Source organism: Eptesicus fuscus, chromosome 20 (assembly GCF_027574615.1).
Source record: "Eptesicus fuscus isolate TK198812 chromosome 20, DD_ASM_mEF_20220401, whole genome shotgun sequence".
Taxonomy (NCBI): Eukaryota; Metazoa; Chordata; class Mammalia; order Chiroptera; family Vespertilionidae; genus Eptesicus; species Eptesicus fuscus.
This window is the reverse complement of record NC_072492.1, coordinates 28,418,390-28,434,087: the sequence shown is the minus strand read 5'-3', so window position 1 is coordinate 28,434,087 and position 15,698 is coordinate 28,418,390. Positions and strand designations below refer to the sequence as shown.

At 44.1% G+C, this 15,698-nt stretch overlaps 1 protein-coding gene across 1 annotated transcript in view; it reads right to left on the bottom strand.

Annotated features, from left to right (window-relative positions):
• The window catches only part of ACACA (acetyl-CoA carboxylase alpha), a 212,024-nt gene that overhangs the window by 17,113 nt on the left and 179,213 nt on the right, over positions 1-15,698 (bottom strand). The window contains exons 49-52 of the mRNA XM_028157549.2: positions 14,551-14,647; positions 13,111-13,246; positions 6,259-6,436; positions 3,320-3,432 (exon numbers count right to left, since the gene is read on the bottom strand). Coding sequence (XP_028013350.1) covers positions 3,320-3,432; positions 6,259-6,436; positions 13,111-13,246; positions 14,551-14,647 — 524 coding nt within the window. The remainder of the gene's footprint in view (positions 1-3,319; positions 3,433-6,258; positions 6,437-13,110; positions 13,247-14,550; positions 14,648-15,698) is intronic.

The following is a 15,698-nucleotide window of genomic DNA, read 5'->3' as shown; positions in this document are numbered from 1 at the left end:
AATGTGTGTGCAGTTTCCATACTGTTATAATCTCAGACTGCACACTAGTAATCCACCACGTTCCTCCCTAAACTAAGTATGTAAAATGACAAAAGGTCACTTTTAAAAAATAAAAATTCTGAAAGAGATGAAGTTGACTGTTCAGAAATTAAACATTACTCATTACTTACAGAATAACAGTAATTATGTTTTTGAACACAGGCTATCGGTGGTGCATTGGTTTGTCTCGTCAGGGGTGGGGAAAGTCCGGCCCGTAGGCAGTATAAGGTCCATGAAATCATTTGGTCTGGCTCTGCCAAGTCAGTAGGGGTGAGTTAGGTAAGTGTCTGACCAAGTATAGCAAGGTCATGCTTAAGTTGATAACTTTGCATGGCCTGTGAATGACGCTATAAATACCCACATGGCCTTGGCAGAAATGGCCCACTCTAGGTCCTCTGACAGCGTGCTCCCCAGTGCGGAGGCCGAGTTGGGAGGAGATTGGGACATAAGATAACATCCACTCCTACAGACTTTCTCCTAAACCTGATTTTTTCTCAGTGAAATCGGCTTTAGATCACAAAGGGAAAGAATTCTTGTTTAATTTTGATCAGGCTCAGTCTTCACCTGAGGTAGAATCTGAGGAAATCCTAACAAAAGTAGAACATAGGGAACCAGAATTTCACTCTGGGCTCCAACGTACATTTATTTTGTATTTGGATGATTCATTTAACTCTTCTTTTTTGCCTCCATCTCCCAATCTGGAAATGAGGTCACTTTCACCCCCTTTGTGAAAAAGCAGTCTGGCAGTCTCTGGTTCTAGGCACCGAGAAAGGAGCCAAAAGCCAATGTGAGCCCCAAAAGAACGGGGTCCTGGCATGTCCTGTTACATCCCTGCTGATCTGTGTGTCACAAGCACACCGGGGTAGGTCTGGGCTCCCTGAAAGACCACAAACGCCTGAGAGACAAGATCACTTCTGTCTCTTTCTTACTTCCTTTCCTATAACACTTGCTGCAAAAGTGCACCTCAGCCACAGAGAGTGCCCAATACCCAACATGCCCATCTGCTTCTTCTAACGATTAAAATGGACAGGAAATGATGCCAGTCTCCAGGTTTGAAAAATGCTTCACAGATTGAAAGCTAAAGCACGCTCAACTTGGTCCTCACATTTGCTGTGAGGCTCCTGTCCTCCCTTTCTAGATGAAGAAACTGATGTTCAGAGAAGTTAAACGATTTACCTGCAGGCAACATAACCAAGTCTTGTACCTAGCTGCTTTTATTCCACACCCACTGCTCATGCTCCCAAGCTGCCTTGGGCCAGAGCCTGCTTCACATTTAGCAGACTAAGGATTCTTTCTCTAGTGCCATTTTGGTCAAGGTTAAATAAATATGGTTTTCTTCAATGCGGACAGTAAATTGATAATGAGATGATTTGTAACAAGTGATTAAACGGCCATCACTTGGGAATCTCCTCCCTCTCGCCCTCCTATGTTTCAGAAGTGGAAAGGTGCCGGGTGAAGGTGGGAGCGATGTCACTTCCCTTGAGGAGGAAGAAGCCTCAGCCCTCCCCCTCGCCACCCAGGCATTCCGCAAACAGATGTCCGAGAGGATCCCTCTTCCTACCACCCCGTTACTCCGAAGGGATGATAACAGCTATTGGGGGGTTAAAAAGAGGCAGTGAACCCCCAGTTAATGAGCAGGAATTCAGCAGGCAGTGTAAGATAAATGGAGCTCTCTCTGCTTCTGCTAGAGTCAGCATGAACTGCGGCCCTGCGGCTTGTTTGTGGCAAATGGAGTGCACGAAATATCAAAGGGCAGTGATCCAGAAGAAGACCGACTTTGACAAATTTTAAATTGGCCAGAAAGAAAACCAGCAAAAAAGAAAAAAAAAAGAGAGAGAGAGAGAGAAAATTATGCAATTTGCTGTGTCCTGCAATTGTGGCATTGCTGCCTTTGTACAGAATTAGTGGCACAAACAGCAGCAACGATCGCCGGATGCTGGGAGCAATTATGCGCCATCTAAGTGAGATGCTTATCGGTGGCTGAAGCTTTTAGCGCTTTCTCTGTGTGCAGTTGTGAGGAACTTGCTCTTGAGCTGCAGTTACTTTAATTAAAGTGTATGGGGTTGGTCAGAAGTAATTATCCTGTTGCAGAAGAAAGAGGGGAAAAACCCACCTCAATAACTCTGGGTGGCAATAGATTTTAGAGACAACTTTGCCGATTTCTTGTTGTATGTGTGCATTTCCCATAAAAGCACCAGGCTGCGGTGGGTTAGTTATTGGTGGCTGTTGCCTAATGGCAAACAATGGGACACAAACAGTGTTTACTGTCACTGTGTAGGGCAAGCGACCTGGCTCAAGACTGCAAACCCCAGGATGTGCCAACTGTAGACTGGAAGCAAACACTCAGAAGTTTCTGCGTCTCTAGATGGTGAGGATATAGAGTCCACCAATGGCACTTCATTAATTAAATTACTATTTGGAACATAAATGAGCTAGCATCTCTCTTTTTTACACTTTCCATTCACTGCGTTTCACTACATTTTAAAGACAATCTCTCTGCTTCTCTGAAAACAAAACAAACCAACAAACAAAAGAAGCTCAAGCAATTATCTTTACTAACACAGCAAGGGGCTTAATGGGAGACCTGGGCAGAAAATCAGTGTTTTAAAAGAATCTGAAACTCATTCAGACTCTGAACTCAACACAGGGCTCCCACGGTGTAGTCCTACGTGCAAATTGCAAGCGCCTTCCGAAAGCTCCAAAAACAAATGAGCAACAGAGCCCTGGCTGGAGGCACGAAGCGAACGCTCCCAGGGCTGCCGCTGCCACAGCCTCTGCCTGGAAGCACGGGGTGCACAATCTTTATTCCCATTTCTCCAGCTCAGAATGGCCCCATAACACCACCGCGGTAGGTTCCCAGCTTTGCTATCCCATGACACTGGCTCTTACATCCCTCAGAAACGAGGCAAGTTTGCCCAAAGAGACAAGCAGAAGCAGGACATTTAAGTCTAGCATATTCTCTGACTGATTAGCCTGCCCCAAATAGCAGCTTCTAGCTAATCATCCTTTACAAGGATATCCACAAGCCTAGGAAGATGGCCTATTTGAACTATAAGGATCAGAAGAAAAATCGGGGGACTTTTGCCTTTTTAGGGCCCACTTTCCCTCCTATTACACACACTATTTCATTCTACCAGGGTTCTTACCATATAGAGGACAGTAAATAAAGATTATCATGAATTTGATCAAATGCTTCAGTGCCTCCTCCCTGGCCTAGAATGCACTCATTACAAATCAGTTGAATGGCTCATTGATTTGCCAGGAGCACAAGCAGACATACCCAATCGCTCAGCCAAGTGGATGTAGACAGGGTCCAACCGACGCATGGTTTTCACCAGATCCTTTTTGCGGAATTTGATTTCTACGGTCCCTTCTGGCTCCAGAACTGATGCCCTAGATCAAACCGAAAGAAAGAAAACGTAACAAAACAGAAATAGAGGCACTTTAAAGGAAGGAGACCACAGAATGAGGCCAGTTACAATGTGTGGACCAGGAAATAGCTTCATTATGGTTTTGCCCGCCCATGGTTCACGGACGTAATCCCAGGGAGAGAAGCAGGCACCAGAGAAGTATCGCAGTGAGGTCTGAGAAAGGCCTGGCAAAAGGCAATTAAAGCATCCTCATTACCACACCAGTCTACTTCCACCTCAAAGGGAGAAGAATATGGATTCCACCACCTACAGCTGATAAGGGCGATAGGAGTCCCATTATTTTCCGCTGGCAGGGGAACAACCTCCAGCCCTTAGGCCGTGCAATGAGAGGTTGATGCCGATAGTCCTACATACAGCTGCCAGTCTGCTGGCAGCACGAGGCCAGGTCAAGCAGTAGGAAAATGTTCTGCCTACTGCTATGGAAATGACAAAGTGAAAGGTCTCAGGTTACATCTAACGATGTTCTATGACCAGGAACTTACCTAAACACTTTTTTTTCTAAACTTTTACATTGAAAAAAAAAAAAAAAAATTCCAGCTCATGGTTACTATGCATATGGCACTGTTCTAAGAGCTGACATAAAAACGTTCACAACAGTCCTGTGCCCAGTCTACAACCCCTGTGAGGTCAGGTACTGTTATCCCCCATCTTACAGATAAGGAAGTGAAGGTACAGCAAGTAAAGAGACTTGTACAAGTCTAACAAGGGACAGAAGTGTTTTTAAAACCACAGTCTTGTTCCAAAATCTGCACAGGAATTGTCTTTGATCTGGTATCAGATCAGGGGCTAGGTTAGCACTTAAAAATAATAAATTCCTAAGCAGAGAACTTAAGCCTAATGATTTGACAATAAAACGACTGGGCTCTCCGTCCCTGGATCCGGGTGAGGCCTCGTGCACCTAGGCCCGGGTGAGCCCAAGTGGCCCTGGGTCTGGGAGAGGCTAAGCGTCCCTGGGTCCGGGTGAGACCATGCGTTCCTGGATCCGGATGAGGCCTCGTGCACCTAGGCCCGGGTGAGCCCAAGTGGCCCTGGGTCTGGGAGAGGCCAAGCGTCCCTGGGTCCGGGAGAGACCATGTGTCCCTGGAACCAGGTGAGGCCTTGTGCAACTAAGCCCGGGTGAGGCCACGTGCCCCTGGGTCTGGGAGAGGCCAAGCGTCCCTGGGTACGGGTGAAGCCAGATCCTGGGTCCGGGTGAGGCCGTGCGCCCCTGGATCCATCCGGGTGAGGCTGGGTCCCAGGCCCGGGTGAGACCACGCGCCCCTTGGGTATGGGTGAGGCCATGTGCCCCTTAGTCCGGGTGACGCCGTGCCCCTGGGTTCGGCCGAGACCAAACCAGAGGGAGTCGGACCTCCATTACCACCATTTGTCCACCATCCAGAGCTGAGGGGTCAGTGCTGACATGTACACATAAGGAACTACTGGACATTGAAATTGGGTCTCAAAAGAACTGTTGGTCCAGGGGGAAGCTCGCTACAGATTGATTCATTTGCCTGTCAGCATAACTATTATTGCTCGTCTCACATTCAGTTCTTATTAGTATATATCTAGTGACATATGATCTCGCTCATCTAGGGGAAATGATGAACAACATAGACTGAGGAACAAGAACAGAACCAGAAGCAAGGAGGCATCGATCGGACTATCAGGCCTCAAAGGGAGGATAGGGGAGGGGAGGGGGAGGGTGGGGGGGAGGGGGAGAGTTCAACCAAAGGACCTGTATGCATGCATATAAGCCTATCCAACGGTTAAGTTCAACAGGGGATTGGGGCATGCGTGGGGAGAGGGGTGGGATGGGAATGGGGGGATGAGGACAAATATGTGACACCTTAATCAATAAAGAAATTTAAAAAAAAAAAAAAAAAAAAAAAAAAACGACTGGGCTCTCCGAAGCAGGTTTTGAAGTAAGAGGCTGACATTTTGGGGAAAAGAGGGACACAGGTGTTCTAATAAAATGACTAGATATAGGAAATGGCTTGGAAGATATCAAGAAAATACGTGAAATTTACCTACTTTGGAAAGGGTTGAAAACAGATTATGAAAGGAAGCTGGATTGGATCTTTTTTACTTAAGGATGTTCAAGTATCACCTTCCAACAAAAACCTGGGATTTTCTCTTGAAGTTCTTTGGGTGCTGCAAACACTGTGTTTTCCAAGCCTCCTGTAATGCCAGAGTAAGACTCTGGTCTCTGAGGGAGAAGCTTTGGTTTAGAATCACGGGATGTGGGTGCCGTGCTGGACCTCAGAGACCGCCCAGCCTGTTCCACAGACGAGAAGCAGCCGGGGAGAGTGAGGACTGCTCCCAGTTCCCTACTAGCCAGTGGCAGAGCTGGGTTAATAAGGCCCTAGAACCTCACACTACAAATAGAAATTGCTAACAATTCACTCCAAATAGAAATTGCTAACTATTCACTCCAAATAGAAATTGCTAACAATTCAGTTCTTTCACTCCAACTTGCTTTAAGCTCCTTCTGCAACATAGCGGAGGGAGAGAGTGAATAGGCATATCTGAACATCCAATAGGAAGAGAGACTCTCTGAGGTTGGGGTGCCTAGAATAGAAGGCTTTGGGGGTAAAAGAATCTAGAGTGGGGTGTCACACTGAGAGAACCTGCCTGCAGCCTCGTTCAGTCTCCTGCCAGCTGACACCATTGGGAAAGTCCTTTTCTTTTGCCCTGGAGTCCTCTGGGAAAGGACAGATGCAAATAAAGTTCTCCCGGTTATGTTCTCCAGGAGGAAACCAGCAGCCAGAGGACGCCTAGAGGCAGTGAATGGAAACAGGAAGGAGGCTACCTGCTTTCCCGGTCGGCATACATCTCCATGTGCCGGGGGTTGATGGTGGGATCGATCACGACCCAGGAGCCGCCCCGAAGCTCGGCATGGGGAGGGATGTAGACCATCACAGGCTGAGAGCACTCCCGTAAGCCGTCCACGATGTAAGCACCAAATTTCAGCACTTGGTCGTACATATCTATGGAGAATGAGACAAATTAGAAATTAAGAAACAATGTTTCTGACACTGATCACATCATTGCACATCTAAAAAATAATATTTAAAAGCACACTGCCTCCACGAGGCAGCCTCTGACAGGCCTGAGGGTTCAGCTACCCCAGGTCCTGTTTGGCTCCCCTGAAGACCAGAGAGATTGGTAGTTCCCCGTAGATTCAAAAGCACAGAGAAGGACATGGTCTTTCACAAGACTCAGTGTGCACATCCATTTCATACGCTCCCTGAGTTTCTGTTCCAGGTCTCACCACATTAATTCACACTTGCTCTACAAACATTAAGTATTTTTCATGTCAATATGTGATCTTTCTCCCTACATTTTCTAAAGAAAGGAACTATTCAAGCTCTTCTCAATTCTTCTCAGGACACTTAGCATATGATAAGCTCTTAATATGTGCAGCTGATGGAAAAGGAGCCTTCAACAACGGCACCTTTTATCTCTGTGTCCAGAGTGTCCTGCCCAGGGCCTGGAACACAGTGCTCACCAAGTGCCTGCTGAATGGGTGAGCATATACACACCTTGGAAAGAACGCAGTGAGAAAGAAAAACGAATTCTTTAAAGGTTGCGTTGTCAGGGTTTCAGTGAGAGGGAAACATGTAAATGCATGTGTATTCATTGGAAATGTCTCAGAGACACATAAAGAGAGGAGCCACCTCCTCGTTTTGCTAACGAATACACTTTGTAATGTCCCCAAGGCCAAGAGCAGCCTGAAGAAAAGACCCCTGGTACATAAATAAAGTGAGTCCTTGGAAAGGAGGATCCGTTATTTATTTCCCAATAATTTATGAACTTCTTCCCATTTCCTAGTTCACTGAAGTCTAAACATTGCTAAAGCCTGAGGTTTATGATTCCAGATGTTTAATGAGTACTTCAGTGGAACCACAATGGATCCTTTTTAAACACCAAATAACAGGTTCAATGGAGTTCAAACTTTCCTATCAAGGAGACGATCTCAATTTGGAATAAATCAAATCTGGAAATCCAAAGCAAAGAAGCATTTTTCAGGAAGTTAAGAAAGAACCAAATAGAAATTGCTTTCAATGTAGTAACTGGCAAATTAAACTGCCACCTTCTCCAAAGTAAAAATGGCTCTATATACAAACCCTCAGTGAGCAGAGTTCATTGCAAGGCATATGCCTTCTCCACTGCCCCAACCTGACTGGTCTGTGAAGGTAAAAAAAAACAAAACTCTTTTACCTTCAAATTCCAAAACTCCAGAAGTTTCCCCAGAAAAAACTCCCTACTCTGTGAGGAATGTGTATGACCATATACTCTGTAGGTATGATCAGAGCAAAGACATTTATTCCTTTGGGAGGAAAGCAAAGACAAAAAAATTTACTGCTAATTACACAACTGCTGTATGAAAGGCAGGGAATAAAAGACTTTAAGCATTTTACGCTAATTCTGTGGTTATGAAAATAATTGCTCAGTTCAAATTATTTTAACTAAATTAATTCTTTAGTGGATATTTCAACCAGTGCTACATAATAAAATAATTGTGTAATTAGCGATACATTTTTCAGTGCTGCCAAGAGTACAGTCTCAGAACAAGTAACAGAAAGGAGTGGCCCTCAACGGTATCACACACAGAGAAGAAATGAAAGGCATAAATAAAAAGTAAAACAACAGAAAAATAGCACAAAAAGGTCATCCTATGTGCAAAAGAAAAAAGTAACTCAGAAATAAATGGAGGGAAAGTTTCCAGCTTCTTCAATAGTTTCTTAAAGACATACCTACATCAAAATCTGTCTCTGTACTATCTATGATTAATAGACCCAGGTCCCCAAAAGAAAGGGGGGACTTTGAAGTGTACTTCCATGAAGTTAATTTTAAAAAGTTGGCTTCATAGTATGTGCAAATAGTTTGGGATGAAGTTGAGTATGTGTGCATTTTTTATTTCTGTGAAATGGACTGTGGTATCTCTTTTTCATCATCATAGCTAGTTTAGTGAATACCAAGAAGCATGATATCATATATATTCACACATAAATTATTCAGTCATCAGAAAATCATCTCATTCTTATATCCAAGTTACAGGGGAGTAACCTGGGGCTTAAATAAGTGGCAGAGATAAGACTTGATCCAAGATTTATTGGGATCTAAAGTCCACATTCTACTACCTCATTCTTAACTCATCATTCTTACTGCAGAGAGGGCACGAGGCTGAGGTAGTCTGCTTTCCAGCATCTGAAACGATGGTGAGTAAAACAGAAACCAGAAGAGACTTAAATAAATGATTCAATATTTCTAAATTTCGCCTGGATTCTTTGAATGGCCAGAAATTGTACTGACGATACAATCAGCTTGTACCAAACAATTATCTTTCAGGCCCCAAGACTGAGTAGAAAAGGGGCATCAAGGTTTATTATAGCTGACAAACTGGGGACTGAAAACAATCCCTTCATCTAACCTGGAATACCAACAGACCTGCAATCCAACCATCAAAATACCCAACAAGCAACAAAGGCTATTGAAACATAAACATAAACAAACACACAAACAAACAAACTCTACAAACAACAGGCTCACATTGAATCACAGCTGCCCCAAGCCAGACATTTTGAAAGGCAGGTTGAAGCACTTGGCAACAATCTGACACATACTTGTCTGAAACCCATTTTTAAGAGAGCAAAATCAGCGCCAAGAATAGCAAGGGAGGGGCTCTCCCCAAGGGTTTAGGCTAGACATCAGTCTAGGGAATTTTAAAGCTATGCATATGCTGACTGTCAATTCTCAGGCCATAAGAAATGCAACTGGGAATGGAAAATACTGATAGGTTCTTCACTGGAGAGGCAGGAGCTTGGAGCTTTCTAAGCATTCTGAGCAAAGAACATCGGCGTGAACGGGATCACACAGCTCTTTCAGTGTGTTCTCAGCACCCAGACACCAACCCTGCCAGGGCCTTCACTGTTACACAGCATGGATAAACCGTGGCCAGGGTGGCAGGGTGTTTCCACAGTGCCCCACACTCTGCAAGCTAGAACAGATCATATTGACTTGGGGGAGATTATCTGTTAGAAGCTGAAGGTAAACATTAGGCATACACAAGCTGCACACACATGCTGTCTCATGAGTTCATTCTGGCTGACTGACACTCTATTTCAACATCCAAGTAATCAGAGACTTTAACATAAGACTTTCATTCCAGTTAAAGTTTTCAATAAATGTTTTTTTATTGTTATTTATAACCTGTCCCAGGAAAAAATAATAAGTATAACATGAAAAGCCAACTGCGAGTGACCCTGTAGCACCAGCAGTGAGGCAGCTTAATATCACTGGGATTTGCATCCTATCAAGCTATTCATGCTGAGGCTGGGACCCTGGTGCTAATTTCTAGTAAATTTCACGCTTGATGTCTCCCTGTTGTGGGTCATTGCCGGTTCGTCTAAATAAACTGCTTCCAAATGGCTCTTCCATCTAAATATTCAGCCAGTTTTTATAATTTAATTTTACATTATGCTGAATAGCCTTCCGGCCAGATAGAACTCATTGGAAAAAAAGCACCAATACCATCTTGACATGCTTTTATTTATTTATTTATTTATTTATTTATATTTTTACTGCTCGAATTAGACCTCCTAGGCCGACTAGTAAAGAGTCTCCCCCCCCCCCCACCCCCCGGCTCCACTAATGTCAATTTTCAGCATAGCAAGAGCTGTCTCTAATCTTTTCCTACTCATTACACACAATTTTGGAGTCATTTTACCCACAGTGCAGTCGGCTCCTAGCTGTGTGTTTGTGTGCACTGAGGGATGGCATAATTGTTTATTTTCCCTCTCTGCATAATCCCCAGCCAGTATTGAAACCAAAACTGCAAACATCTCCCCAAGGGATATGGAATGACTCTCAGCCTAGGTCCCGTTACATGAGATAATATGTAGAAAACATCCTGACCTGTATGTAAATATGAAAGGCTATGTTCTTCCTCCCCTCTCCTACTTTCACACTGATCTCTATCTTCCCCAAAGCTTTTTAGTCTTAAGTAATGTGTAAACGGATGCAGCAGCACCAAAATTCAGAAAACAGAGCTGGCCCTGGTCTACAGCAGCCCAATAACTCATTTTTGACCAGAAGTAGGGGGAGGGCAAAAGGGGGAATTACTGTTTAAAGGGTACAGATTTTATGTTGAGGATGATGAAAAAGTTGGGTATATACAGTGGTGATAGTTACCCAACATTGTGAATGTATTTAATGTTGCTGGATTGTACACTTACAAATTGTTAAAATCCTATATAATAAAAGCCTAATATGCTAAGTGTCCGACCGTTCAGCTAGTCACTATGACGCACACTGACCACCAGGGGGCAGACGCTCCAACCAGTAGGTTAACTTGCTGCTGGGGTCCAGCCAATCGGGAGTGGGTGAGACAGGCCAGACACGCCCTGGACGAATCCATGTACCAAGCTGGTTTTGGCCTGATCCCCGGAGGCCAGGCCAAGGGACCCCACCAGTGCATAAATCCATGCACTGGGCCTCTAGTTATAAAATATTATGTTATGTATATTTTACCACAATAAAGAACTGTAACTCATTTCTGAGCTCTTCTCACAATAACCAACTCCAAAGCAGAGGGGAGGCAGGTGAACAATAACTTCCTCAGGAATCTAGATCCTCTATTCTAGGGATATGCTAGCAGATCAGGTCCAGTCCTAGGCTCTAAAAATCAGCCAACTGTGCTATATGAAGTCAGGCAGGTCCCTGTTCCTTTCCCAAATCTGTCATTTTTAGCTAAATGATCTTGGCAAATGTACTTAACCTAAGTCTCAATTTATGTAAATTACAGATAATAATATAACCGACCCCTTAGAGGTGCTTGTGATTATGTAAGATAATGCATGTGAAATGATGAGCACAGTGGAAACTGTGTGAAATGGTGAAAAGAGCTCAATGAATCTTAATTGTTGTTGTTCTTACTGTTACAGGGCTAGCAGCCAATCTAGGCCTGGGACCAAATATGTAGCAGAATTGAAGCTTTTCCTACAAGAGGCACATGGCAAACTTATGATCTCTGAACTCGTTAGACAAAATTGCCAGGATGACTTACTCCTAAGTAAGAGTGAATGTGCAATGCCCCCTGCCCCTCAGAAGAGATGTAACTAAGAAGTAATAGCATTGCATTCTCTCTTAAATCTTAATGTAAGTCTTACAGCCAAAGAATTTGGGATCCAGTGAAATCTGATGCTCAGTGAACCTCATACATATAAATGAAAGGGGTTTCAGACCCCTTCCCCCCAAACTTAATATAGCATTGTCCTCTTTTGAACACGGTGGTTTTTTGTTTATACTTTATACATTATGACTTTACCATTCTGCCAAAGACATTTTTCTCTATTCCTTGAGGCAGTGTCTGTTTCTGACTTGTTTTTGATTTGTCTGCAGTAGTTCCTTGCATATAGGAACTCAATAAAAATGTGTAGGATTGACTTATTTAACCTATACTTTCCATGTCTCATGGTATTTCCACTGATTTGTTATCTTGATTTAAAAAAATTTCACCTTGATAGTCTATAAAAGTATGCAAATTTTAATTTGCATTTATAGTCTAAGTCTCTCCTAAGAAAAGTGTAAAATGTGGTAGTTCTCCAGCAAATATGGGCAAAGGGGTGCTTTCCAACTAGAATAACAAAAAATTGTCCTAGTTGTCTACATTTTGCCAGGAAAGCCTGGCCCATCCAGGGCTTTTCCTAGCCAAGCAAGGAAAAGTTGTTAGCATAAGGCTCAAGAATCTCTCTCCACACAGAGCTGGTAATCTCAAAAGGGTAACTTTCCTTGTTTCCTCCCTCAGAGCTAGCGATGCCCCTAACCCAAGGCATTTCGGGTGTCCTGATCACTCTACTTACTCCAGCAGTATCAATTCCTCCCTCCTTCTGTTCCCCTAACCCACCCTACTACACTTCAGAACCCCGAATCCTGTGACCCTCCTCAGCACACAAATCCTCGCTTGGAATGTTCTGGCCTTAGCATGGCCATGAGTCTCTGGCCACTGGAGAGAGAGCTCTGCTACTCGAAGAGGCAGAGCATGTTTCCCGTGGTGTCCCCTGAACTGTCTGCAGTGGTTCTGCGCACACAGGATTCTTAGTAAATGGGGACACTGGCTGCCTAGTCACTAAGCAACTCCCACAGCAGAGAGCCCAGCCTTTATAATAATGGTCTAATAGGCTGGAGCCCAGGCCCAGGGCGGCTGTTGGATAATAATAAAACATATCACAAATTACCACTAAGAACAGCTGCTGGTATAGACTTCGTTCGTTTTCTTCTGGTAAAGGCTAATTTCCTATCTGTCTTGGTCATTGTAAAGTGTTAAAGAGTAACGTCAACAAAAAGTATGTCCAGAAAAGAGGGATCATATTTTTCCAGGACCATCATTCACCTGTGAAAGCTAATCCATAACAGCAGTCCACCTAGATAACACTAGCAGATTGTTCTGGTATTTTGTATGGAATTGTAAAACATTGAATTTTCCCATTCAGGGTACCACTCAGAAGATATCTCAGAGGATGCACAATCCCCCAAAAGCCTAGGGTGATGGGCTCCCAGGACACTCATAGGCTCTGCCCAATATAAGCCCTCCCCCACGCCCCTGCTGCAGGGTTCAGGGGAACCAGTGAGGCCCCCCAGCCCAGAGCCAGGCACTCACCCTTCATCCCGCCAGAGAAGCCTCTCCAGTTAGCAAAGACCATCAGAGGCAGCCCTTCACGGTTGAAGTCCTTGACAGCCTGATAGGTTTTAAACGCAGAGTCTGGGAACCAAACCTGGCCAGCCTGCTGGATTATCTATTGGGGGAAATGAAAAGAGAAGACACAATTAATAACACAATTTGAGGGGGAATCTGTCCAAGGTGAATAAGGTTTGATTAAAAATTAAAAATCAAACTAAACAAACAAACAAACAAACAAACAAAAAAACCCCCACCAGGTTTGTTCATCATAAAGATGGTCTTTGAAGTAGCAAAAAAGATCCTGGATCTCTGACTTTGTTCAACAATCCTCTTTTTGATTGCTGATGACTGATGACACCTCCCCTCTTTAGTCAAAAGAGAGAAACCTACTGACTGCTTCTAATGGAAGGGTGCGCTCTCAGTACCCTTGCTTTCCCAACTCCTCAAAGTGGCCAACTGCACAGAGGCTCCAAGTCCTTCACCTCTGTGCTTAGTGCAGCCCATCCTTTTCTGTGGTTAATAAAGAGACACTCATTGTGACCCTGACGATGCCTTGCCATACTAGCAGTCAGCAGATATGCGTCACTGCAGATTGCCCAGGACCAAACCAGAGAGGGTCGGACCTGCAATACCACCATTTGTCCACCATCCAGAACTGAAATATCATTGCTGTTATGAACACATTAACAACTGTTGGACATAGAAACCGGGACTCAAAAGAACTGTTGGCCCAGAAAGAAACTCACTATAGACTGATTCATTTGCCTCTCAGCATAACCATTATTGCTTGTCTCATTTTCAGTTCCTATAAGTGTATTCCTAGTATCACATGAGCTCACTCATCTAGGGGAAATGATGAACAACATAGACTGAAGAACAAGAAGAGCATTGATCAGACTGTCAGACCTCAGAGGGAAGGTAGGGGAGGGTGGGGACAAGGGAGATAGATCAACCAAAGGACTTGTGTGCTTACATATGAGCCTAACCAGTGATCACGGACAACAGGGGGAGGGGGGCTTGTGTGTGTGTGGTGGGGTTGGAAAGGGAACGGGGGGAGGGGGTTGATGACAAATATGTGATACCTTAATCAATAAAGTATTTTAAAAAAAACCAAAAAAAAAAAAAAACAAAGAGCCTTTGACACTGTCTCGGCTGCCTTTCTCTAAGACCACGTCCCCAACTATTTTCCAGCATCAACGAGACAACTGCAAAGGCCTATTTAATTTTTCAAGCAGAATTTATCTTGCAGTACATTTAGTGTCATCCTAAGAGCACAAGATGGTCTGAACTCAATCAAGGCTGCTGACGGCCCTTCCCTCTCAAACTGGTGGTTTGCAGTGCTCCCAGCACATCCACAGGCTCTGCAGACGGGCCACACAGCTCCAAGCACAGGCGTACACTGAACTCGGGGTGACCTACCTTGGCTTCAGAATCCAGGTTTGCAGGATCAGCTGGGACACTTAGTTCCACTGTTCGGGTTTCTACGGCAACTACTCCCACAGGTATTCCTCCTAGCCTGATAAAAAATGAGCCACATAAGAGCCTAATGTGAGTCAACATCACAGCTAGTCATTTATTTTCCAATCCCACCTCAAAACATTGGGGTAAAAACTAGTGATACAGAGAGCGAGGGGAAGTCAGACTCTTCTAGGAGTAAGAGACTCTGGATTTGGTGAATATGGCAAATTTTTGTAAATACGATGGAAAACTAACCTCAGAATCACTCTGATTCTCCACCACAGGATCAATTCAAACAGAGGGTTGCACAAGGGAAGCCTCTAGCATTCAGACTCAGCAGCCTAGCTTGTGTGCAAGCATGTGCATTCACACACATCTGTCTCTGTGGTTGCCCAATGGAACTTCTCAGTTCACCATAAAGTATCTCTTTGATGAAAATGGAGGGAAATGGTCCAAAAGGTAGTAAGAAGCTGAAACTCTCACGAACTGTTTTAACAAATGATGGCATTGCTGAAACAGTGCTGTAGTTCCTATGGAGTACTAATAGTGTGTTCCTAGATAGGATCTGAGGATAGGTCTCACCACTAGGCATGTGGATGGGGAGTGTGTAAGTATGTGATGGGGATGAAGAAAAATGTGTCAAGTGTAGGCAGGTGGTTAAACAATTTAACTTTCTTCTTCATTAGAAAAAAGCAATGGGACAGAGAAAACTTTCTATAGTAATCTTGGTGAAACAAATGATCAGTATTGGAAGTATATATTTTAAAATTAAACTACGTTAATGTTAAGAACTGCCCAGGAGCTCAAAGCCTCCACATCTATACTCCATGATATCTTCCCAACTTGGTCCTCATAAAGAAAGTAGAAATCAAGAAGGGGAGTCGGGTGGGGGGGAGGGGATAGAAAAAGAGACTGCAAGGTACAGGGCGAGTCCTTACTCAGAAATGTAATTTAATCTTCACTCTCATAGCTGCATTCCTTGGGGTTGGGACTGGGATGGGTTATAGTCTCTCATTCCCCCACAGCATCTTCATAACAAACTTTTCCATGAAAGATGGTCTTTGGTTGTTACATTGGCTACTGGAAATGGATTCTTGTCATCACAAGAG